This window comes from Babylonia areolata, chromosome 4 (genome assembly GCF_041734735.1).
Source record: "Babylonia areolata isolate BAREFJ2019XMU chromosome 4, ASM4173473v1, whole genome shotgun sequence".
Taxonomy (NCBI): Eukaryota; Metazoa; Mollusca; class Gastropoda; order Neogastropoda; family Buccinidae; genus Babylonia; species Babylonia areolata.
This window is the reverse complement of record NC_134879.1, coordinates 48514413-48540003: the sequence shown is the minus strand read 5'-3', so window position 1 is coordinate 48540003 and position 25591 is coordinate 48514413. Positions and strand designations below refer to the sequence as shown.

The window sequence follows — 25591 nt, the reverse complement described above, 5'->3', positions numbered from 1 at the left end:
CTCAACGGTCATCACCCCACCCCAACCCACCCTGCTGCAGACTACTGGATGTCCATTGCAGTCAGCCTTCCCTCCCCCAAAATCACAAACTACATTTTACCTACCATCCCAAGATCAATACACGAGCACCCCAAGACAGTTAAAGGACTCCCCCCCTCCCACCCACCCCACATTTTCTAGCCACCCCAACCCATACCTCCACACAGCAAGCTTCTGGCTGTCCATGTGGTCAGCCTAGCCCCACACACCCCTATCTTAACAGTTGAGGACTTTTTTTTTTAAAATTTATTATAACCCTCACCATTTCCAACCCCTAACACCTTCGCAGTTGACTGCTTGGTTGTCCATGTGGTCAGCATCACCCCCCTCACCCTCACCCCCATCTTACTGCCTCCAACATCCTGGGCCAAGACAGCTGAGGTCTTTTTTTACCCCCACTGCTTCCTTCTCCAGCTACCCCAACAAGGCCTTCACACAGCAGACGACTGGGTGTCCAGGTCGACAGCCTATCCTTCCCTACCCCCATCTTACCGCCCCAACACCCTTGACCAAAACAGGTGAGGATTTTTTTTTTTTTTTTTTTTTTTTATAGCCCCACTATTTCCTTCTCCAGCAACTCCCCCGCCCCAACGACGACACCTTCACACAGCCACCAAACTACTGGGTGTCCATGCGGTCAGCCTCCGGCACGTCCTGCTGTGACTCAGGTCGGGCGTACACATCCAGGGCCATCAGGCGGGGCGAGGGAGCGCCACCCATCAGGTTGCTGCCGCTGCTGGCGTTGCTGCTCACGCTGGAGTGCCGCTGGTGGGCCTGCTGCCCGTCCCCTCCTCCATCACCACCACCACCACCCCCAGCAGCTCCCCCTCCACCTCCTCCTCCGCCGGCGCCAGAGAGGTGGTGGTGGTGGTGGTGGTGGTGGTTCCCTCCAGCCTGCGCACCACCTCCGCCGCCACCGCTGTGCCCCTGGGGGGGGCTGCAGCCCCGGCTGAAAAAATCGCTGGGCTCCATGAGGGGCATCTGAGGGCCCGACGACATGTGCAGCGGGGCGGGGGGCCGCGGAGAGATGTGGGGGCTGTTGGGGGGCCCCGAGGTCAGGCTGCCCCCTCCTGCTGCGCCGACAACCCCCATCCCCCCGGAGGAGGGCACACTCTGCATCAGGCTGGCCATGGCCGTGTCAGCAGGGCACTCAAAGTGCACACAGTGGAACACCTGAAAAACAACATCATCATCACCTCTGTCAGCAACACAGGTCACTTTCACTAGCTTTGATATGGTGGTGGATGTATACAGTCAGGAATCGTGATATTTTACTGGGATGCTGAATCTATAAGCATTCCAATGTGTCACACAAGTAAAAGCCAGTCAGGACAAGAAGAAACCTGCAGTCCCCATAAAGTGAGTAAGAATGAGTTATATTTTCATACATTTATTTTGATATGTACACACACACACACACACATATATATATATATATAGAGAGAGAGAGAGAGAGAGAGAGTACATGGAAAGAGGGTAGAGGCTGCTATCCTCTCCCTCACAACAACCTGAACCTTACCTCTTATTATCTTCTCATAATTATCTCTGGTTTAAAAGATGATTAAAACTCTCTTTGTACCAGACACAAGCACAACAGACAGCTTCACAGCTGAGCCAGCTTACCTCATTGGCTGTGTTGTGTGTACCAACAATGCGAATGAAGGTGACCGCCCTGGGCTCAAAGGCCAGTGTCTGCCATGATCTGGGAGATTGAAAGCAATACAAATGTTAGTCACGCAGACACTGAAGCAAATACACCAAGTGCAAAGGCTGAGCAAGGTGCCTTTCTTTATTAAGTATTTTCAAGTACAAAAAATAAACAAATAAATAAAAAAAATTAAGTGTATGTGACTCTGGGGGGACGATTTACAACTAGTTCACGGCGGGCATAAGACTTTTTTCCATATGTTTTAATTGTGTCAACAAAAAGAAATCCTTTAAAAGATCTGCAGTTGCAAGCAGTTTGCAGTATGACAACCAACAGCCACACATGAAACACAATCCTTTCCAACTGTATTTTATTGACAGTGTATGCACATGTAACTGTGAACATCATAAGCTGCAATCTTTCTGCAGCAATTAAGAAATCACCAATCATATAATAAAATATATTTTAAAAAAAAATACACAAGTGCACACAAACAGCTCTGGCAGAATGAGACAGAGCACAAGATGTTCCAAAATGCAAGACTGTAACTGACCGACCGGGTGTACCAAATTCTAAGAAACTGGAAAACAGATCATAAAGTCACACACACATATACATGTATCTGTATGCACGTATGCACACACACACACACACAAACCAAGTCAGCTAAGTTTTATACAGAATTTTATTCAGGAAAGAATGTCAATACGGTACACATCACACAAATAACAATATTCAAACACAATGTGGCAGCATGCTCTATATATATAAACACCCCTGACCACTTACTTGCAGGCTTCATGACTCTTGTCGGCCACCCGGTGCCACTTCTGCGAGTCCGTGGACACCTCCACATAGTAACTGTAGCTGCGGTCATCGCAGTCCCACAGCAGCAACCTGTCCATGACACAACAAACATTATCATCATTATTACTGATCCGTATAAGAGCCTAACTTCAGTCACAGACCAAACTCTAAGTGCTTTGCAAACACAGAGTCATTTGCATACAAAACTGCCGATCTGGGTAGAGCCAATTGGCAGCTGACTTTAAGTGCTCATCATTCATTTCCTCAGTCTTTCAGTCAGGCTTCAGTCATGCACACGCACACACATGTATTACAGAGCGCACTTTTGTTCAGAACTTTGCTGTGGGCAACCTTTTGTTGCCTAGATTTCTTTATGTGTGCTATGTGCATGCTGTCTCGTTAAAATGACAAGCATCCAGACCACCACTCAAGATCTAGAAGAGGGAAAGAAAATTCTGGCAAGTGTGGGATTCAATCCCGTGCACTCAGATTTCCTCACTTCAAGGTGGGCATGTTACCACTAGGCCACCACTCCACATGAAACCTCAACACCTGATGAACAGTGCAGCTCACACAGTGGAAAGCTTGACAAGAGGTTACACTGCATTCACATAAAGAAGTTCTTAGCCCTTCCGCTAAATCTCAGGTGCCAGTCTTTCTGATCAGTTGTAAATCCAGGTCACAGAAATCTGCACCATGCATTAAGCACAATTAGAAAACAAAAAACAAAAATACAACACCCACATAACCCCACACACACTGCACACACACACACTAACACTCCCGCCACCCAACCCATCCAAACTGCATTCACAAACACACACACACAAATACACCCATACAACACACAAATACACAACCCCCACCTCCCCTGTCCCCCACACAAGCACAATAAATGAATGACATGGATATTTATATCGCGCCTATCCTCAGTCGGAGACGAGCTCTAAGCTGTCACAAACACGGGTTCATTTGCACAACCGGCTGCCTACCTGGGTAGAGCTGAATGACGGCTGCCATTAGGCACTCATCATTTGTTTCCTGTGTCATTCAAACGCACAAACACACATACATAAAACCCCAACACCAGCCACCCATCCCACCCACACAGATACTTACCCACACACACATAACGTCCCCCCCAACACACACACAGACAGCACCTCCCTACCAGACAGCACCCCTGCACCCCTCCACCCTCTCCCCACCTCATGCTGGAGATGAGGTAGGGCTGAGCCAGCTGCACCACGATGGCCCCACTGCCCAGCTGGTGGCAGGTGTAGCCCGAGTCCCAGTCGTACTGCCTCGTCTCCCCGTTGATCAGGGCGTTGCGGCTGCGGCTCACCCCCTCGATCACGCAGGCGCTGTTCTTGATGGTGGCCACGTTCTCTGAGGGGACTGCAAGCAAAGAAACCAAGGCATGATACAGTAATTCTGTATCTGTAGGTTGTATGTCTTCCAGATTAAGCTGTATTTCACCCCAAAAAATGGAGTATAGCTGCCTACATGGCAAGGTAAAAACAGTCTGAATACATGTAAAAGCCCATTCGTGTTCATACAAGTGAACGTGGGAGATGCAGCCCACGAATGAAGAAGCCGTATTTCAAGACTGAACAATTTATTCTTTAGAATGTGTCTTTAAACGGTAAATTCTTTTAGTTTATTAATCTCCACAGCTGCTCAAAAAACAGTGACTGCAATGACTGTCAACTATATCCAATTGGAAACATGTATTTCAACATTATTTTTCCTGAGCACAACAGAAGCTGTTAGCTTGTTGGTGCTCTGCTGTCTATGTGTACAACATGTTTACTGAATAAAGATTTTTTTAAACCAACAAAGGCAGCCACACTCCAGGCATGAGCCTGGAACTTTCTCAGTGGTTTAAAAAAAAAAAAAAAAAAAAAAAAAATCTTTCACTGTTTTCAACACTATGCATGAATTACTTTCTGTTTCAGCCTGAAATCTCTGCATTACCTCCATCATTCTACATAAAACTTCGAAATTTGCCACTGTCCAAATCTCTGATCATCAAACTCTGAAGAAGCTCATGGCTGCACTCACCGGTAAGGAGAGAACTACTCAGTGAAGAAGCAATCACACATGTTTATAAATCAACCATGCATTCACAAGTTACAACAACATAGCAAAAAGAATAAATGCAAATGAATAAATCATTTCTATGTTTTCCAGAGAAGTCAGCAAGTTTGGAAACCACAACAACAAAAAAAGATTTCACTGAGCCCCCCATTTTTTTTGTATTTTTTCCTGGGTGTAGTTTTATTTTTTTTTCCTATTGAAGTGGATTTTTCTACAGAATTTTGCCAGGAACAACCCTTTTGTTGCCGTGGGTTCTTTTACATGCGCTAAATGCATGCTGCACATGGGACCTCAGTTTATTGTCTCATCCAAATGACTAGCGTCCAGACCACCACTCAAGGTCTAGCGGAGGGGGAGAAAATATCGGCGGCTGAACCGCGATTTGAACCAGCGCACTGATTCACTCGGACGCGTTACCTCTAGGCCATCAGCACATGCATCACACACCACAAAAAAAATTCTAAGAGGTCTGGAAGACTTACCCAACAGTCCCTGATCCAGCTGAAACAGCTTGTTGGTGAACATGCACTCCAGACACACCAGATGAAACACCCGGTTCACCGTGTTATGTGTGCCAACCACACGGATGAATCTGAAAAAAAAAAAAAAAACACAAAAAAACTAGCGACTTTCCATTATACATGTAAACCATTTTCATTCACATTTCAATCATTAACTAACTAGGTATCTTCCACTTTATTATACTTTCATGTATTCACTTATTCATATTGTTTAAGTGTTTCTTCTTTTTTCTTTTCTTTTAAAAAATATTTCATTCAAGCCTAGGGTATGCTCTCCAGACTTGACCGACATGTTGGGTTTTGCATAGGCCTGGCATCTGCTCCTTTTTTGGCTCGTGTGTGTGTTTGCCAATAACAAAATTGGCTTAAACACAGATGATTAAACATAGAGAAAAAAAAAACAACATTTCTTTCCACTTGCACCAATGATAGGTTGTAACTAATGCAAGTCTCTGGATTAAGCCATATTTCCAAATTGTTACTGAAAGGAGGTGAATGAGGCCATTATTTTTTTTTATTCAGAAAAGGTTTGTACAGTTTCAGCTTTGGTTTCTCAGGGAGGCATTACTTTGTGTGTGCTGCACACGGGACCTCAGTCTATCGTCTCACCTGAATGACTAGACGCTCAGTTTGATTTTCCAGTCAAACTTGGGAGAAAGGGCGAGAGTGGGAATCGAACCGAGACCCTCACAGACACTGTGCTGGCAGATAAGCAAGCAATTCTGCCACCTTCAACACATCTTGGGGCAGTGCGCCAAGTGCATGCTGTACATGGGACCTCGGTTTAACATCTCAACATCTCAACCAAACGACAGGACGCTCAGTTTGATTTTCCAGTCAAACTTGGGAGAAAGGGTGAGAGCGTGATTCGAACCCATACCCTCACGGACTCTGTACTCGCAGACGAGCGTTTTAACCATTCTGCCACCTTCCTCCTTATGCACAGACACCATCGCTCACTGCATAATGTCCCCAAACCACCACCAAAAACCAAGATCTTTATCAACAAATCAAGAATCTTCCATCCAGTTTGTTAAAATTAAACTTGCTCTACGCATGTGTGTTTGAAAACATTTCTGGCTTTATCATTTGGAGAGAAACGTTTGTTCACAAGTGTAGCTCTTGAAGACAAGTGTTTGAATTTTTTTTAACCAGCAGTTTACTTATGTCTTAAACTGGACCTCAAGAACAGGTTTATTTGAAAGGTCAAATATGTCTCCATCTGCTTTTCACCAACACAAGGCACACAATCGACAGACCTGGAGGAACCTGGTGAACAGTTCTTCAGTGCAGTGCATTAACGATTCTTTACAGAATTAATGGAGAAGAAGATGAAAAATGGTGAGGCATGGGGGACTCAGAATGAGTGGTGTGGAAGTAATGCCACTGAAATGGTACAGATAATGGGGCAGCATAGCATAAACAAATAAACTAACTGAATGAAATAATAATAATAATAATAATAATAGATAAGAAAAGATAAGATAAGATATCTTTATTATCTCCAACTGGAGAAATTTGGTCAGGTGCATTATCACAACATAGACAAGTAAACAACATGGGGACATAACTGTAAAAGCCAACAACAGCCCCTACAATTATTACGAAGATACAAATGTAAAAAATATCACATACATCATTTCATACATACATCCACACACTGCAGGTAATAACTAGTATTCTTAATGTAAAAACAGAAAGAATTAAGAAACATTATTTGAATATAATTATAAACATAGCCTACTATACTGCACATTGATTATAATAGACTGATAAGATAAGAATAAAGATGAATTGCGGAAAACCACAACCAGATAATCAGCACACACACACACACACCCCCCCCCCCCCGCCCCCCACACGCAGATAACTTGATTAAACAAGAGTAATAAACATATGTTCTCAAATAAAAGCATTTCACATATTCGCTTTTAAAAACATTGCAATTAATAATAATAACAGAAGAAGAGTACAATGTAAAATGTTGGAAGACACCAACTACCGAACTTTTCCGTCCTCCTGTGCTCACACTTTCACCGCACAAGAACACAAGACTTGTATACATCCACAATCACCTGACCACACGGGCAGCAAAGTGTAGCTTCTGCCAGGACCGGCATAGGTAGCTGGTGTGATCAATGATCCGGTCATAATCCTTGTCGTCCATGGATACCTCTATGTAATATGAATAGGACCTGCCATCAAAAAGAAAATAATGACGACAAAGTGTACAATTCTGAATACATAGAGAGGATTTTCTGCAATAACAATAAAATATTTGGTACTTTGAAATTTGGTCCTTTTTTTATACTGTACTGTATGGTAGTACTGTACTGTACTGTACTGTACTGTACTGTACTGTCTTGTCTTACTTTTTGTCATAGTTCTGTGTGTGTGAAATTCCATCTGCTCTCCCTGGGGAGATGTCACAACAATGCAGCACCACCATTTTTTTCTTTTTTTTTGGGAAGTGTATAAAAAAAATTATTTTACTATCAAAATGCCTTTTCCTATAGAATTTTGCCATGGACAATCATTTTGTTGCTGTGGGTTCTTTTACATGTGCTAATTGCATGCTGCACAAGGCACCTCGTTTTGATGCACAAGGCACCTCACTTTACCGCCTGATCCAAATGACAAGAACCGAAACCATCATTTGACGTAATCCAAGTCTGTACATATGGGATTCAAAGCCCCTGACACTCGCTTCATAGTCACATGGATTACCAGTAGGCACTCCACTTATTCCAAATTTCCTTCTTCCTGCTACAAAATGGAGACAAAAGGATGAAGTTAAACTAAAGGTCCCATCGCCGTTTACGGCCACTGCCACAGTGAATTCTTATCTACTGAGTCTAGGGCTCCGCAAAGGAGGGTGCCCAATACTCTCCTTCAGCTGTTCGAACCTTCACCAAATGCAGCCAGGAACCCATTCACACCTGCGTGGAGTAAGGAAAATCAGAGTGAAGTGCCTCTCCCAAGGACACACCACCATGCCTCAACAGGGGCTGCAAACCCCTGGAGTGGATGGCCTAGAGGTAACGCATGCACCTAGGAAGCGAGAGAATCTGAGCGCGCTGGTTCGAATCACGGTTCGGCCGCCAATTAATTTTCTCCCCCTCCACTAGACCTTGAGTGGTGGTCTGGACGCTAGTCACTCGGATGAGACGATAAACCGAGGTCCCGTGTGCAGCATGCACTTAGTGCACGTAGAAGAACCCACGGCAACAAAAGGGTTGTTCCTGGCAAAATTCTGTAGAAAAATCCACTTCGATAGGAAAAACAAATCAAAATGCACGCAGGAAAAAATACGAAAAAAAAAAGGGTGGTGCTGTAGTGTAGCGACGCGCTCTCCCTGGGGAGAGCAGCCTGAATTTCACACAGAGCAATCTGTTGTGATAAAAAGAAATACACATACAAATACACTGATCACAATGGATCTATCACAAGTCCAAAAGAAAAAGAGTTGTGACATGGCGATAAGTATTGTGACAATGATTTAATTACTGTGGTGTGATATGTGACATTATCGAGGTATTCTGATTTATATTTGTTTTGTATATGTCCTGATTTCAAGTGTCTATGAACAAAGATTAAGTTTAATGTTTTGAGTGTTTGGCTGGATGTTTGTGCATGGTTTATACATAACTGTTTTGTTTTTTAGACTTTAAATACATGTTTCACAAAATCAACGAATCTTTACTTTATATTGTTCTGTGCAACTGAACATATATCTTGGATGGAAAGGCACAACATATATTCATTATAAAGACATTTAAGGGGGCAGCATGGCAGAATCGGTTAAGCACTGGACTTCTGATTCGGTGTTGGCTGGTGGTCAGGGTTAGGGGTCACATTGAGCTGTGTCCTTGAGAAAGGCACTGTGCTCTGATTTTCAACTAGGCATGAATGGGTACCCGACTTCGGTTAAGGCGGGTAAGGGTGGGGTGGCAGGGTGGGGGGTGGTAGGGTGGGGGGTTAAAACCGCAGAAGGAGAAGATTGGAACCCATCCCCAACACCTTCCTATGCCAAACCCTAAATACAGTAGATGTGAATCCACAGCCATGATGGCTGTGAAAGGCTATGGGATCTTTGACTTTATTTTCCTTCTTTTTTTTTTTTTTTTTTTTAATGAGTGGCATGCCCTTAGAATTCAGGGTCATGGTAACATCACTGACGACATCAAAAGAAGGGAGATAACTGTGCAAGGCTGAAAATTCACACATTTGATTCAGAGTGGTTCATATCCAGACCATAAATTTTTCTCACTTTTTGGCGGTGTGTTCTGGATATTGTTTTACTACTTGAAACACCGCTTTCTGCAGATGGGTTTTTTTTTGTTGTTTTTCATGGCAGTCAAAGGGTTCTTCTTCTTCATTCATGGGCTCCAACTCCCACATTCACTCGTATGTACATGAGTGGGCTTTTACGTGTATGACCGTTTTTACCTCGCTGTGTAGGCAGCCGTAATCCGTTTTCGGGGGTAGTCAAAGGGTTAATCAAATAAAGAAGAAGTCGAGGGGGTCCACACACACACACACACACACACACAGACCTCATGTCCCGGTCCCAGAGCAGCAGCTTGATGGTGTTGATGATGTAGGGCTGGCCCAGCTTGATGGTGATGCCCTGGCCGTTGTTTTCGTCGATGGGGTGGCGGGTGAAGCCGCGGTCCAGGTCGTAGTTCTGCACGTCCCCATCCAGCAGGGCCGACTTCATCTCGCCCCGAATCACCTGGGCCCCGTGCCGTGTCGTTGCCACGTTCTCCTCCGGCACTGGGTGGCACAAAAATATCAAACAGGTGAAACACACGCACACAGTGTACTTGCGTGCACGCACACATACACACACACAAACATGCGCATACAAACACACACACTGAGACTAGTGCAAACATACTCACACACAAATATACACAAACACATAGGACACAGACACAGGTATACACCCATATGAACAGACACACAGTGCACACGCACATACATACACATATTACACACACACACATATTACACACACACATACATATACACACGTACACATGCACATACAGTCACACACACACACCATACACATACATAAAACTTTCACAGTACACACACACAATGTATAGACAAGAGCACTATCTGACCTTGCATATATGTAACAAGAAATATATTTTAAAATTAATTCAGCACAACAATGAAATCACAAGGTTATATTTGGTTTAAAAAAAGCACACAAAAAAACACACACATTCATAACAGATGGAGTAGGAAGATAGTGTTCCGATCCTTCAAGCATGGACATAAATCTGTCTGACACAGTAACAGACAACACTGGGTGGGTAAAAATGACATACTATAGTGGGTCACGGTTAAGTATGTGTAATTAAAATGGCATGTAGCTTCTACACAACCCTTAAGCAAGCATGCACACACATCACTCAGTTAACTTACAGGCCTGGTGATCAAAACAAACTGATTTAATGGTGATACCTCAGCCACAATTAATCTCAATGGATATATATATATATATATATATATATATGACCCTCCATCACGGAATGAGTCGCTTTGCACCTGACCAACTTTGCCGCTAGCAGCGATTTTAGGCGGGTGGGGGTCAGGTTGTCGATTTTCAGATTTTGACTTCACAGTAAACTTTAGGCTTTATTTTATCTCATATCGAAGTATCTAGGCATAACTGTGTCTTCTTTTGCCTTAAAAGTGTGCTTGAAATACCTAACCCATCATTCTGATTGCCTATGACTTCGCAAAACTGATCAACTTTGACAAGCTTGCCCTCCCTTATCTTTTGGAATTGACCGGTCGAACCATACATCATTTTAAAGGTCAAGGCCTTCTCTTTCAGTCAGTGTCCTCCTCATTGTTTAAGTTTTAAACTACGAGCTAATCATCGCATTCAAAATAAGGATACACTACGTAAACAATGCGTCACTATGAAGGAAAACCCCCTCTGTCACTGGCCGAAAGAGACCACGTGACGAAACCAGCCATTCAGCATGCTAGCTTTAATAAACATGGTCACAGTGTAGGGAAGCACGCATTTCAAGAGAGATTTGGCAATTTCCTGACAAGATACACTTGCGTTGCACACATTTTGCCATTAAGTGAAGCAGATGACATTTGTGAGTTTCTAACCCAGTACTTCATTGATGGAACTGACCATTCCAACTAGGATGATGGTCATGAAATCGATCTCAGTGAATACGAAGGCGACGCTGATTTCGAAAGCAGATGACACAGGATTGTCGTTCAGCTTTCATCAACAATAATATTGATTTCGAAAGCAGACGACGCAGGATTGTCGTTCAGCTTTCATCAACAATAATATTAATTTTGATGTAGATGAGGAATCAACATTTGCACTAGATACAGACAGGCTTGAAACCTTTGCCTGTAATTGCCGAAATCAACATACGCCAGGTGCCATCAGTGGTGTGACTGACATGGAAACGAGTGAAACTGACTTGCTGCACTGAAGTGAGAGAATTGTGTTTGGATCTCACAATTCACACAAGGGAAATGCAAGCAAAGTGACTGGGGGACTGGATATAGCTGAAGTGTCTGAAGGTAAGCAATCAGATTTTACTCACATTGACAAATATTGAAATGTAATGATGGTATAATCAATTGATTAAAAAAAAAAATTAACAATGATCGACTCAAGACTGATTGTCTCTACATTGGTACAGAAATTCACTGTTTGACATGTGGAATAAAAATGATTAGAAGAATAAAGTGAATCTGAGGAAATTAACAGAGTATAAATTAAAAGAAAATCACACACACACACACACACACACACACACACACACACAATATGTCACACAAACGCATACACAAACACACACACACACACACATATATATGGCCCCTTCACAGTTTAACCATTACATGTAACTGAGCATGGGGTGGTACAAGGGCATGACATTATGAAGTTTTCAGTTTCACAGAATTTGCTTCAAAAGAGATTTTATGTGTATGTGTGCTTGGTTGGTGTGTGTGTGTGTGTGTGTGTGTGTGTGTGTGTGTATGTGTGTTTCTGTGTGTGTGTGTGTGTGTGTGTGTGTGTGTGTGTGTGTGTGTGTGTGTGTGTCTGTGTCTGTGAGTTTCTGTGTCTGTGTGTTTCTGTGTATGTGTGTGTGTGTGTTGTTTTGAGGTAAATAAATATAGAGTTGTTTGAACAGAAAATACTAACAGTATTACTAATTGTTCAATTTCTTTTTCAGCCCTGAAAGATATGGTTTTTTTATGATGGTACTTTATATGCCTGCCTGTACACTAATGAATAATTCTGAGATCACTGCTGGCAAGTCATGTCATTAGGAGGAGAGGCAACACCACCACACTTACTACACTGTCAACTAAAGAACTGTCAGCTGGTGAACTGCTATCTATGAGTGAGTGATTTGTGGTCAACTGTTAATGTACTTTGATTTATAGTATAAATTTACCATTAAGTGTGCAAACTTAGTTTCCTTTTACAAACTTTGTATAGATGTAAATGTATTGAAGTGTAAAGTCTTGCATAGACATTTACATAAATGATATCAGTGTGCATGTGCTTGACATGCCACTATGCATAAAGTAACTTACTGCACTGCAGCATGTCATGCAATTGCACACTGATACTCATAGTGATACAGCATTAATAATCATTATTTGATAATTTTATTATCAGTAAACTGCTTTATCTGATTATATATATATATATATATATATATATATATATATATATATATATATATATATATATATATATATATATATATAAGTGTATTCTTTTTTATTTTCTGATAAAATACATAGAAGTAAAGTATTTTGTAAAGTCCTGTGTAAAGAATGAAAGCTGTGATGCAGATATACAAAACTGAAATTACTGTTGATATTAAATCTAACATTTTTAGCATTATTGAATACACTTCAGAACATATAGAAAATAATTCAAAACAAAGAAAATAAAAAGAGATTAAGAAGTATTACATAACAAACTGTTTCAGGATAAACCATGAACATACTGATACCACCGGTGGAGAAAAAAGAGTGGAGGAAGAAGGTTCAACATCAACACCATCCACCCTGATGACTAACACTTTGTACCACAAGAATTGATTACCTGTGCCACATATCTGCACATTTTTTTTTAGCAGACTGAGTGTTTGACTGATGAGGTTGTGTGTCTTTATTGTGTGAAGTATAGCTTTGGCAAGTAGGCTTTCTTTGCAGATGAAGTGTTTGAAGTGTTCATTTGGATTATGAAGTGTATTTCATTTGATGTTATGCTAGGATAAAACACACGTGAACTTGTACCTTTTGTGTGAGCAGTTTTGTTGTGTGGAACTTTTTTGTTATTTTGCTGTGCTTGTTGCATGGATTGTAGTAATATCACAAGCACAGTAATCAGTGACCACATTGAATTACAACAATTACATGATTCAGCAGCATGATTTAGCATTTTTCCCCTTTAATCTGGCCTAAATGTTTAGTACACATACTATACAATGCAAAAGTTTCATTGTAATAGAACCACAAACAACACCACAACTAAACTAATCTTAAAACTGAAAGGTTTTTAGTCATGTTGAGCTGATTAAAAAGTAAGTATACTTACACCTCAGTCGCAATTCTTTCCAAAAAAATATGAAAATTCTTATTTGAATAAAATCAAGTACACTCAATACTTTTCTTTCAAACTTTGTGCAATTGTGGATATTGCCACTAAGCATGTGTGCGCCAAATTTCATGAACATATCTTGCTTAGAAGTATGTGGTTGCTATGAACATGTTCCAAAACTTTTCAGCCTTGATTTCTCAGTTTGTTACTTTCGCAACTGTAGAATCTCAGTTTGTTACTTTCGCAACTGTAGAACTTAAAATCACAATAACTTTTCACAGAATCATCCGATTTACAAACTTTTTTTTTTTTTTTTTTTTTGATGTAAAGCTCTTTTATTGCAGATTTATGATATACCAATAACTAAAAATCGACCTTGGTGCAAAGCGACTCATTTCATGGTGGAGGGTCATATATATCAAAAACCAAAAAAAATCACTCACCTAAGAAGCCACGGTATTTGAGATCCATGTCTCTGCACTCCGTCTGCAGCTTGATGGCATCCAAGATAGAATCTGACGTCACAAGACCAGTGTCTCGAACCACATTCAGCAGCTGATTCATTGTCATCAGTGGCAAGCGCACTGCTTCCAGTATCGGAGTGGGGTCAGTGCCTTGGTTGTGATCAGCCCACTCGCACACCGCTTGGAAAATGTCTATTTCTTGGGCACAGAAGGAGTCCCGCATGATCAAATCCCGCACTGACATCTGCAAAATTAGGACAGAACAATTAAAAAAAAAAAGCTTTCATGGAAAACAACTGAAATTAGGTGATATTTCTTCTCCTTACCACCCCACTTCAAAGATGATACTTGATCTGAAAGTATCTATCAACTGATTTTTTTTTTCCAAGGGCAAACTTTACTTGAAAAAGGAATTAAAAAGAGCATGGACTGTTCAAAGACAAGTTTTATCTTCCCATTCTAATCACTGCCACTCCCAGTGCATGATATAAGCATTTAAAAACAAAAAGCACTTAAAGAAACAGACAAAAAAAACAAAAACAAAAAACAAACAAACAAAAAACGACAAAAAACCCCCAAAACCCACAGTACCAGAGACAGCTGCAGAAAGGCTTCCGAGGTCAGGATCTCGCTGGCGTGGCGGTCCATGAAGTCCTTGCAGACGTTGCACAGGGAAGTGAGGGAGTAGATGTTGGCCAGGTCATAGATGCAGCACACGTTGCGCAGGCTGAGCGTGGCCTTCAGGTAGTCTGAGATGGATGTCTCCAGCTCCACAAACACGAAGCGGTGGGCCAGGCCCAGGATGTCCAGAAGATTCTCCTCCTGGGTGAAAAAAAAAACAAACCACAGTACAACAAATAGTAAAAGGAAAAGTAATGCAAATAATAAAACATATACGCTTGTAGACAGACAGAAAAAAGAAACCAAAAAAAACAACAAGGGTAGCATTGTACTGAGGAGATGTGCTCTTCCCTTTCTTCAGCTTCTCAAGGGCAAATAATAAAACATACACGCTTGTAGACAGAAAGAAAAAAGTAACAAAAAACAAGGGTAGCACTGTACTGTGGAGATGTGTCTACCCTATCTTGAGCTTCTCTATCCAACTCAAAAAGGATTTTTTTTTTTCCCAAAAATTACGTTTATCTAACATACTTTACCGTGACCCACCAGTGCAGACTCTGGCAGGGATTCTGATTCCTGTTCTGTGCAAACTACTACCCACCTATGCGGAGAAAACTAAAGCAGCTACAGCCGATAACCTCCTGGAAGTAGGTTACCTCCCCTCTGTATCCCTGACTAGCTTCCTCTTTTTCCGGCAGCCATCTTTGACTCCTGATCCTGTTTTCTTCATACTGCTAAGTTTTTTTTTCATATTTTCTGTCTGTCTATCAATTCTTTGACACTCATGCTTTGTGTGTGAAGAAGACTTCTAACAGGTCACAAACTTACTTAGCTCATTTGGGCAATCAAGCTATTAAGGCACAATCGCAATCGTTAGGCCCCTCTTCCTCGGGCTCTCTCAACAACAGGTACAGGTACAGCTACAGTATTTGGGGCAGAAATTAAGCCTTGCAGCCTTTCCACACCTCCTCCATTACCTCTGGTCTACTCCAGACCACCACCACCTCCAACACCTCCTAAATACAACTTTGCTGATATAATTTTGCTGCAACAGCTATGGCCTCAAAGAAAAAGGGGGAAAAAAGTTACAGCAACTAACAATAATACTCTCCATAAATAATGTCACCTGTTGCTGAGTATTGTCACTACAAGGACAAAAATTCCTCAGCGTCACACAAGTACGACTCACTTTCAAATAATGTACCCGACAGACTTACCTTGATCTCAGTCAGGTTCATTCGCCCAGTGTACATGTACTTGAGCAGGGCAGCAAAGGCGGAAGATGGAGTGTCTGGTAGCGTGATCTCTCTGGTGCCAGGCTGTGACTCCTTCATGCCCCCATAAAGCAAGGCCCTGAGCATTGGGAAAGCAATGAAGACAGAATTCAGGAAACTCTGTCCTTATAAAATGGGCATTTCATTCCAACTTAGTCAGATACATTTGCTTGGCGCACACACACACAAGTCAAACTCAAGCACATACACAGAGTATATATGCTGCTTTAAGTAATGTCTTCAAAACTGGAAGCATGTCAACACTGAATATGTTTGCACATCTTTCTATCTTGCATTCTGCCTTGTTAGTTGCCTCGACATCTTCATACATGTATGAAGTTTGTCAGTTTTAAATGTGAGAGCATATTTATCTTGCCATTGAAGTTAATAATTGCATTCTATATAATTTATTTATAAAATTTTACACACACACACACAACACACACATAGTGTTTGCTGGCTACAAATCTCCCTATCCTAACCCTTTTTAACCACTTGCCTTCCATCTAAGTGAAAAAACATCAACAAAAGACCCCACCCTTAGCTGTTTTAAAACAACTTTTACAACTCCATATTTAGCTGTAGGTGTATGCTGGGTACGTTCATGTTTCCAAAACCTACCAAACATAGATAACATGGCCACCGATGCAAAAAAATGCATTTGATCTTCTGCATGTGTATAACTTGCAATTCATATACCTCAGTATTGTCATTCACTGCTTGGCAGGATGTTCTAAAAGCATTTGGCAGACACAGCAGTAATTATTTATCAAAGTGATTTTAACGTTCATTGATGAGAACAGTAGTTGTTTTTTTATACTTATAATTAGACAAATACACACACATGAATTCACACACACACACACACACACACACACACACACACACACACACACCTGAAATATTCCGATCTGGCAGCCAGGATGATCTTGTGGCCATGGAAGCGGACGCTCTCCACCACCAGAGTGATATCGGCATACTCATCATTGTCCACCAGCTCTCCAAAATTCTCAGACAGTGACGCAATGTGGTCGACCACACCCACAGGGGCTGGGGATCGCAGATGATGATGATCACACATTTTGATGACCAGCAAAGTCACCAAGATGAGAGTTTTTCTGTTTCGTTTGGTCTAAAATTTCACAGTGTGTTGCTTTAAACACTTTTCCCCCTTTGTAAAGATTAAAACACCACCACAGTTGAGCACCACTAATTTCAGTAGATCTTATCACTGATTTCGATTGCGGCATTTCTGAAACAGATTACGAACACAATTCAAGCACATGTATATATATTACATATCACAAGTATATGACATGTATACAAGTTTGTAAATGTATATACACACACACTCACCACACATGTATCAACAATAGCTGTTAATCACCAGTAAGTTTCATTCATATCATCACTAACATGTGTCTTTCTCACCCACAAAGTAACGAACACAATCCTAAAATTTATGCAAGGAAATGTGTTTATTCATTCTTCAATTAACTTTAAAAAAAACCTCTAAAATCATTAATATTAAACTATTTTCAAATACTCCTGAACTCTTAATACTGAACTTTCTACTAATTTCCATGTCTCTCATCAGCACACCCAAGAATGCTTTCTATGACCACATATGGCTAAGTGGGGGTTGGGGCTAATCCATGTTTCTTCTTTCCCTCCAATCCTCTGTGTGACTGGCGGAGTGAACATCCATGCCTTGTTATAAACACCATTTCTGTCTTGAGCCTCTGAGGGGAAAAGTTGTGGATGCTGCCAGTAGGGGATATGCAACACCTGTGTTTCTGCATCCAGAGCTTTCTGATGAACAGCCTTTCTGCACCACATACACAATTTTTTTTTTGGAAATTGGGCATGTCCATTTCTCTGCAGCTACATTCCAGGTGCATACTTTTATCTTTATAGGCTTTATGGTACCTCTTTTTCACTACCTTCAGTAGTCAGGGGTTGTATGGTTCCCAGTTTTCCGTTCAAAGGACAAGCTCCGGCAATTTGGAAATTGAAAGTTACTAACAAGTCCCATGGCATAATTCTTTGTTCCTGGTGCCTTCCACCCAGCTGATAATGTCCCCAAAATAAATGATAAAACATCAGACTAAAACACAAGCTGTTCTGTGTAAACACATCTACACCACATCTGCCAAGCAGATGCCTGACCAGCAGTGTAACCCAACGCGCTTAGTCAGGCCTCGAGAAAGTAACAAGGCCAAACACAGCTCTGGGCAATGTCAAAAAATGAATCATAACTTTGCTGGGATTTGGTAAAAAATCTTAAGTAATCTGTTTTATATGAGTAGAGTGGACTTTTGTTGCACATACTGGTGATTGTAAACATTTTGCTGAAGTATAATTTTTTCATAAATTTTCATATTTGAATGTTGAATGGAGAGTTGGGGGGAAACCCGGTTGAAGTAGAGAGGAATCAAAGATGTTTAAAATGTCAATATATCTCTGTGCTAGAGGTCAGAGCATGCTTCCATCCTGCTAAGGTGTGTCTGTTTGTTTGTGTGTGTCTATCACTCTATGTGCGTGTGTGTCTTAACCGGTAGGCTGCCTATCTGATGAGATAACTCGTCATGGCAAGCATGTATGCTTGGCTGCCACAATGATGAGATAACTCGTTATCAAAATATTCTGACTTTTCCCTGCTTTGATTTCAGTTCGTTGACAAAAATGCTGGTAGCTTTATCTTGGGGAATCTTTCTAGATTCTATTCATAGCTAGAAACACCATCAATGTCATGAGGCAGTCTTTTATTTGAACGTTTTGTTTGGGTTACTGGCCGCAGTGTTTGCCTGGCTCCTCTCCTCGCTCACTCAACAAGATGTTGGACTGACGCAATGCTCAAGACATGCGATCGTGGCGAACTGAATCAACCAAGATTGTTTTCTTTGGCTGATCCTCAGAAAGAATTGAAGCATAAATTCAAAGGAGAAGACAGTGATGACCATTTATTATAGGATGATTTGATGGAAAATAAAGGGAGCAATCAAGAGAGTGGCCAAGATATGACTATCAGTGAGTGATACCGGCTGTTCAGTCGTAGCAGTCGACAGATTAACCAAATTATTAGCAGGACACAGTGTGAGCCATTTTCTTAGCACTCAGCCAACACAGTCTGATGAGAACTGGATCAAGTGAGGGGTGAAGAGGAGGGGGGGAGACTGAGGGGGCGTGGCCTCACATCCATACTGTCCCTTGGAGAAGTCACAATGCATTGTGTATCTATCTATTTTTCTTTCTTTCTTTTTTTTTTATTATTGTGGTTGTTCTAGTATAATTTTGTTTGTGCAGATCTCCATTTCTCCAGAAAATATATTTTAGTACAAATCACCTGACTAATGTTTGTAATGAACAAGTTGAAAATGTGACAAAAAACAAAACACTGATTTCAAAACAACAGCAAGTCACTAAAAATATATAAAATGGGTAAATACCATGTGTTTTGTATTCTTTATTCATTTACCTTTCAGAAAATATATACTTTTATAGGTCTTTCTCCAATAACAAAAAGCACATAATTTTTTTTTAAATTTGTACCTGTTTTTTGTGAAGTGAAAAAAAAACCCTGGCAAATAGATTTCACTTAAATCTTATTTCCCTGGCAATGAAAGGGTTAAGAATGCCGTGTTTTGTAAGTATTGTTTAAAATAATACAGACGATGTCAAATTTTGCTATGACTAGTCCTCATCTATCAATTAACCATTACACAACCACCATCAACATCAGCTCCCACCCGAGAGCAGAACTGGGCACAAAGATTTTAAATGGTTACTGTGGAAAGAAGGACGATGGAGGCTGTCTATGCCTGCCTGGTAAAAATACTGACAAAATAACCCTCTTTAATTCAAACTACTTTCTTTATCCCAAACAATCACCAAAAACTGTGAAACATTTCTTCTTCAGTTTAAGCCAATCAACCTTATGAAAATGAATGCTGATCCACTGTACTGAAAAATGACAAAATTTATTTTAAAATAAAATATAGTCCAGCAGAATCTTCAGTTACCACTTCTGGATAAATACCAAATATCTATTCTTTAAGCAATCGATAAAGATTAGCTATAGCCTATGTAGATAAGACCTAAAAATTACGCAACAGAGATCGACGTCTAGAAATTTCTCGGTAAGTGGTCTCGGAGATCTATCTACTATTTAGCCGACTTCGTTTCGTAAAATCAATATGTACACATGAGGTTACAGTTTACAAAAGTGAAATGCAACAACTAAAGCAACAAGTCACGTTGAAAGAGCTAAAACCAAACAAAAAGCGTAAGTTGGGAAGCTGTCGCGGATATTATCTGAAGGAAAATCTACAAATAATTACATCATGTCTCGTCAAAACACTCAACAGAGTTGCTCATCTGCAGGTCTGATGTCTCAACGCGGTCATCCAAATAACCGGCGATATTTCGACTCGAGGTGACTGTCTTCCACAGAGCAACATATCATTTTCAAATCAGCGCATACATTGTGTAATGGATGGCACTCCCTTCCATGGACTGTGCGCGACAGTACATGAAAAACAAAAGAATGTTATTTCATGTTTACAAACCCTGAATGAGCCGCCATGTTGGTTGATGCATATCAGTGAATGAGTCGGGCTGAAAGTCTCAGGGCTTACGATTGGTCAAATATAAAATTGCAACAAAAGCAACAAGAAGGTTGTACATTGTGTTCTCAATAACAAAAAAATATATATATATAAATGTATGTACTCTAATGCGTTGACAGTTCCCAAAGTTGTGGAACAGTATCGGAATAACTTCTTTTCGTTTTATTATATAATAATGATAATAGTAAGAGAGCAAAAATGAACCAAAAAACCCCAAACAGGCATGCAGGAAAAGCACTCTACTTTCATTTTCGTTTCAGTGTCAGTGTCAAGGAGGCGTCAATTTAAAGCGTGCGAATTAATCCATATGTGCTACACCACGTACGTCTGCTGGGGAAAGAAAGGCAGGTGGCTGATCTTCACGTAAACCCAATGAGCTGATCATGCTTGAGAGCCTGGACCTTGGGTATATCTAAAACCTGACTGTGACATCCAGGCAGGCAGTAAACTAAATAAAATATGTAAGTTCGACAAAATGAACACTGGAATAGTAAATACATTAAAATAAAGGAAGAGAAAAAATGATTTAGTCAAAACATATCATTTTTATACACAGACCTTTAACTAGTTTAAGAGTGGGTTATAATTTTGCTGGGTGTGGAAAGAGAAAAGACTTCAGTGACAAAACATTTTTTCAGTTGTGTTTTGCTTTTTAAAATTTTTATGTTACTTTTTTTTCTCCACAGGTTACTGCTTAGTTACTTCAGGATGTTTGCAAGACATTAAAAGAAGACCCCTGCCTGCCTTCAGAGTTCAAGAACACAGTCTGCAGTTTGCAATGTAAGCAGAGACGTTATGTTGTGTGATGTGAAAAGGGTCTGTGTGTGAGTGGTGGATGTAAATTGATATGTCATGAGGAAAAGTAAGTGGAATTTAACTGCCTCATCCTTATGAATCATTGCTGTCTATTTGTAGATTGAAGTATTGGAAAAGTAGGAGTGGTTGACATTTTTTGACAGTGCAGTCTTTTTGCTATTAGTAACCAGAATGTTTTGTTTTTTAAGTGTAATTCACTAATTGCCTCTTTGTTCTCTAAATTGATTTTCATGGATCAGTTCCTTTAAAGAAAAGAAAAAAGTCACTCTTTCATCACTGTTCATTCAGAAGCAATTATTGTTTTCTTCAATATGATTTCCTTTTTACTTCTCCGTGACAGCTGGCTGCATATTTTTATGCTGAACATGGATGTAATTGTGCATGTGTGTGTGAAGAGTACATTCAATATTGATAACAGTAATTATTGTTTTAGTGAGTTTGTATTTAAAATTTCCCTGTTTCTTATTCCCTTTTCTTTAATACTTGTGTATGTGGAAGAATATGTTGTGCATGGGAAAATAAAAAAAGGACATGAAGGATCAAATGGCCCAGATTACGTTGCACACATACTTACAGAATAACAGAACAGCATTTGGGATTATTTGTTCTTTTGAATGGAACCAGTGTTTTCCTTTAGTTTTATGGACTAAAACCAGAAAAACTTTGGCACTGTTCATTGAGATATAAGATTTACAAGTACAGTATGACCTTTTGTTTCAAGGTGATGAGCTGCTTCCCAAGCGGAGTTTCCTGACCAGCTGCCTTGTTCCAAGAAGTAAATTTCTGAATGCAGCCAAGGAGAGAGCATGGGGGAACTACCATTGTGCATTCCTCAAAAACATGGAAAGCCTCACAGAAACAACGAAACCATCGCAGGTATCAGCCTGGATTGCTCTGAGAATATTCCAACGTTTGGTTTCAGACTGTTACTGCAACAGGAAGTCTGACTGTGAACCAGATACTTTCATTTCCGAAGAGGAAAAAACGGTTATTAGGTATGTAGCTGGGTCAGTAATAAAAAAAAAATCAAACAAAAGCTGTGGCGTCTGCAGAAAAACCACCACATTGATGAACAGATTGAATGTTTAAATAATTTAACTCTGCACTCTGGAGAGGAAGAAGGCTGCAGTCAGAGTGCTACAGACATGACAAAACTGTTAGATAGGGGTGGCCTAACATATGTTAAGCCTAACATTTCTGAAATGTTTTGCACAGTGGAAGTCGTATTTCGACAGTTGGCTGGCACTGGCAATGATGTAAAGGAGGTCAGTGTTAACTCTTTTGTGGCAGCATGTCTGGAGTCCACAGATGTCACAGAACGTTACTATGACACGCTGTATCAGTGTGGACAGTCTTTGTCCACAAAAGTTGCTGGTGATGTTCTTATTCACATTCTAGATCTGTTCTTCAGAATCAGAATTCATCACAAGATGAAGATAATGATGGACAAGGTACGTTATGAACTGAATCTGAAGAAGAAACAGAAAGGTTTGAGAAAGACTCTGAAAACCAGCAGTGGATCAGACAGTTTGTGATACTGTCATGGACAGACACATAAAGACAGGATAGGTGAATAGAGTTGCTTGTAATCTAAATCAAATTGTATGCATGAATCTTTCGTTTGAAACTTTCAAGTTTTGTCATGCTTGCATATCATTTGTCCTTTATCGGCAAGGAGGCTGTCATGGGTGGACTTTTGTCTTAGACTGATTGTTTTGGTGTTCTTTATTAGATCTGATTCTTCGGTGCTTCTGTGTGAAGGTTAAGAAAACTGTATTGTGAATCGTCATGCCTGCGGTGGCCGTACGAAGGTCCATGAAGGATGAGCATAGTACTACATAATAACATATTTGTGAGTGTTTATGTGATATTGTTGCTTTTAAGTGTGTTTTGTATACTCAGATTTGGTGACAATAATGAGTGTAGTGTGGGTGTATGTATAATAAATAGCATTGTGTTGTGTGATAGGTCTTTGCTTTTGTATGTTTAGTGTGCTCACATTTGGTGACAAATTTGACTGTAGTTTGTGCGTGTGTGTGTGGATAATAAATAACAATGTGCGTGTGAGAGAGATCTTTGCTTTTGAGCATGTGTAAAGTGTGTTAGTGAATGTGTGTTTGGATTGACAAAACATGGATGTTTAATATATAATGGAACAAATTGTGCAATGCTTTTAAATTTGGTGTGATTTTTGTTGTGTGTATTTTGTCTTCTAGCAGTTGTGGTTAGTTGGTGGGGATTTCAGAGTATGACATGATGACAGGACACCGACTACAGCCTGACCACATGGCTCAGTTGGTGGTTATTCAAGAAATCACTTGTAACTGTTTTGTTACTATGTCAGTGTTCACATTCATGGATTGTATTGTTTGAAACAAACCTTTGCTTTTGAGCATGTGTAGTGTGTGCGTGGTTAACATGTACTGTTGGTGAATTTCCTTTTGCATGGATATTTAATATATAAGGGAAAAAATGTGCTATACTTTTAAATTTGGTGTGATTTGTTTTGCTGTGTGTATTTTGTCTTCTAGCAGTTGTGGTTAGTTGGTGGGGATTTCAGAGTATGACATGATGACAGGACACCGACTACAGCCTGACCACATGGTTCAGTTGGTGGTTATTCAAGAAATCACTTGTAACTGTTTTGTTACTATGTCAGTGTTCACATTCATGGATTGTATTGTTTGAAACAAACCTTTGCTTTTGAGCATGTGTAGTGTGTGCGTGGTTAACATGTACTGTTGGTGAATTTCCTTTTGCATGGATATTTAATATATAAGGGAAAAAATGTGCTATACTTTTAAATTTGGTGTGATTTGTTTTGCTGTGTGTATCTTGTCTTCTAGCAGTTGTGGTTATTTGGTGGGGATTTCAGAGTATGACATGATGACAGGACACCGACTACAGCCTGACCACATGGCTCAGTTGGTGGTTATTCAAGAAATCACTTGTAACTGTTTTGTTACTATGTCAGTGTTCACATTCATGGATTGCATTATTTGCAAAAATCTTTGCTTTTAAGCATGTGTAGTGTGTGTGTGTGGTTAACACATATTGTTGGTGAATGTGAGTTTGCATTGAGAAAAGATTGATATTCAATATATAAGGAAAAAAATGGTGCTATGCTTTTAAATTTGGTGCAGTATGTTTTGTTGTATGTATCTCGTCTTCTAGCAGTTGTGGATAGTTGGTGGGGATTTCAAAGTATGACATGACACTGACTACAGCCTGACCACATGGCTCAATTGGTGGCTATTCAAGAAATCACTTGTAACTGTTTTGTTACCATGTTAGTGTTCACATTCCTGGATTGTATTTGAAGCAACCATTTCACTTTTGTCAATTAAAAGAAATAAATCATAACAGGTCAGTTTGTGAAACTTCGAGTTAACAATGTAAACAGTATTTTCTCTCTCATGTGCATTTTCACAGAAAGAGTCCTCGTGGCAAAAATCATGGTATCAACAATAGTCACTTTAATAACACACAGTAGCACATAGAACCAGTCAATACAAAGGATATACAGCAACAAAAAACAATCCAAGTCATACTCAGTTGGACCACTTTTCTTCAGTTGGCATCAGTAGGTTACATATACAAATAAATCAATGAAAGGATACACCGCAACAAAAACAAGATGACAATATATGCACTCTCAGTGGAACCAACTACCAGTCTCTGGGGGGTACTCTTCTTGTAGCACATACAACCAGTAGTCACTAGTTTTCATCAATCAACACACAAATTTTTTTTTTATAAAAATAAAGGATACAAAGAATACACAGCAACGGAAACAAGCTGACAAGTCACACTCAGTGGGACCAGCTACCAATCAGTCTCTGTTGGGCTCTCTCTTTGTCATACATACAATCAGTCTCCACTTTTTTTTCAGTCAGCATTAGTAGATTACATACATATACAAATAAATTATTCAAAAGAACATACAGCAACAGTTCTCTTTGCAGCACATATAACCAAAACATGCTGCGTGTACATGGATTACCAGATGCTTCAGAAAGTGCAAATTTCATCAGTGGTACCTCCACAGTTGAA

General features: G+C 40.3%; 1 protein-coding gene and 1 pseudogene across 2 annotated transcripts; one reads left to right on the top strand and one right to left on the bottom strand.

The window, feature by feature from the left end:
* Nucleotides 1–141: 141 nt before the first annotated feature.
* On the bottom strand, nucleotides 142–20703 carry LOC143281723 (BTB/POZ domain-containing protein 9-like). Of its 2 annotated transcripts, none has more exons than XM_076586995.1 (12): nucleotides 20663–20703; nucleotides 16991–17346; nucleotides 16038–16173; nucleotides 14791–15021; nucleotides 14179–14443; nucleotides 9672–9891; nucleotides 7191–7310; nucleotides 5077–5186; nucleotides 3703–3892; nucleotides 2477–2584; nucleotides 1663–1741; nucleotides 142–1212 (listed from the first exon to the last, which is right to left on the bottom strand). In XM_076586995.1, the coding sequence occupies exons 2-12, from the start codon at nucleotides 17173–17175 to the stop codon at nucleotides 658–660; spliced, it is 2199 nt and encodes a 732-aa protein (XP_076443110.1). In that variant the 5' UTR covers nucleotides 17176–17346; nucleotides 20663–20703; the 3' UTR covers nucleotides 142–657. The 2 variants fall into 2 exon arrangements, with proteins under 2 accessions (XP_076443110.1, XP_076443111.1); XM_076586996.1 differs by lacking the exon at nucleotides 20663–20703 and adding an exon at nucleotides 20435–20656.
* An 871-nt stretch (nucleotides 20704–21574) lies between these two features.
* On the top strand, nucleotides 21575–24871 carry LOC143281475 (uncharacterized; annotated as a pseudogene).
* Nucleotides 24872–25591: the final 720 nt, after the last annotated feature.

Coding starts and splice junctions, on each gene's coding strand:
- LOC143281723 (XM_076586995.1), bottom strand. CDS start 17,175: ATGTGTGATCATCATCATCTGCGATCCCCAGCCCCTGTGGGTGTGGTC. Junction 16,174..16,990: donor GCCAGATCGGAATATTTCAG/GTGTGTGTGTGT, acceptor CCCAATGCTCAG/GGCCTTGCTTTATGGGGGCA. Junction 7,311..9,671: donor CTCTGGGACCGGGACATGAG/GTCTGTGTGTGT, acceptor TTTTGATGGCAG/GTCCTATTCATATTACATAG.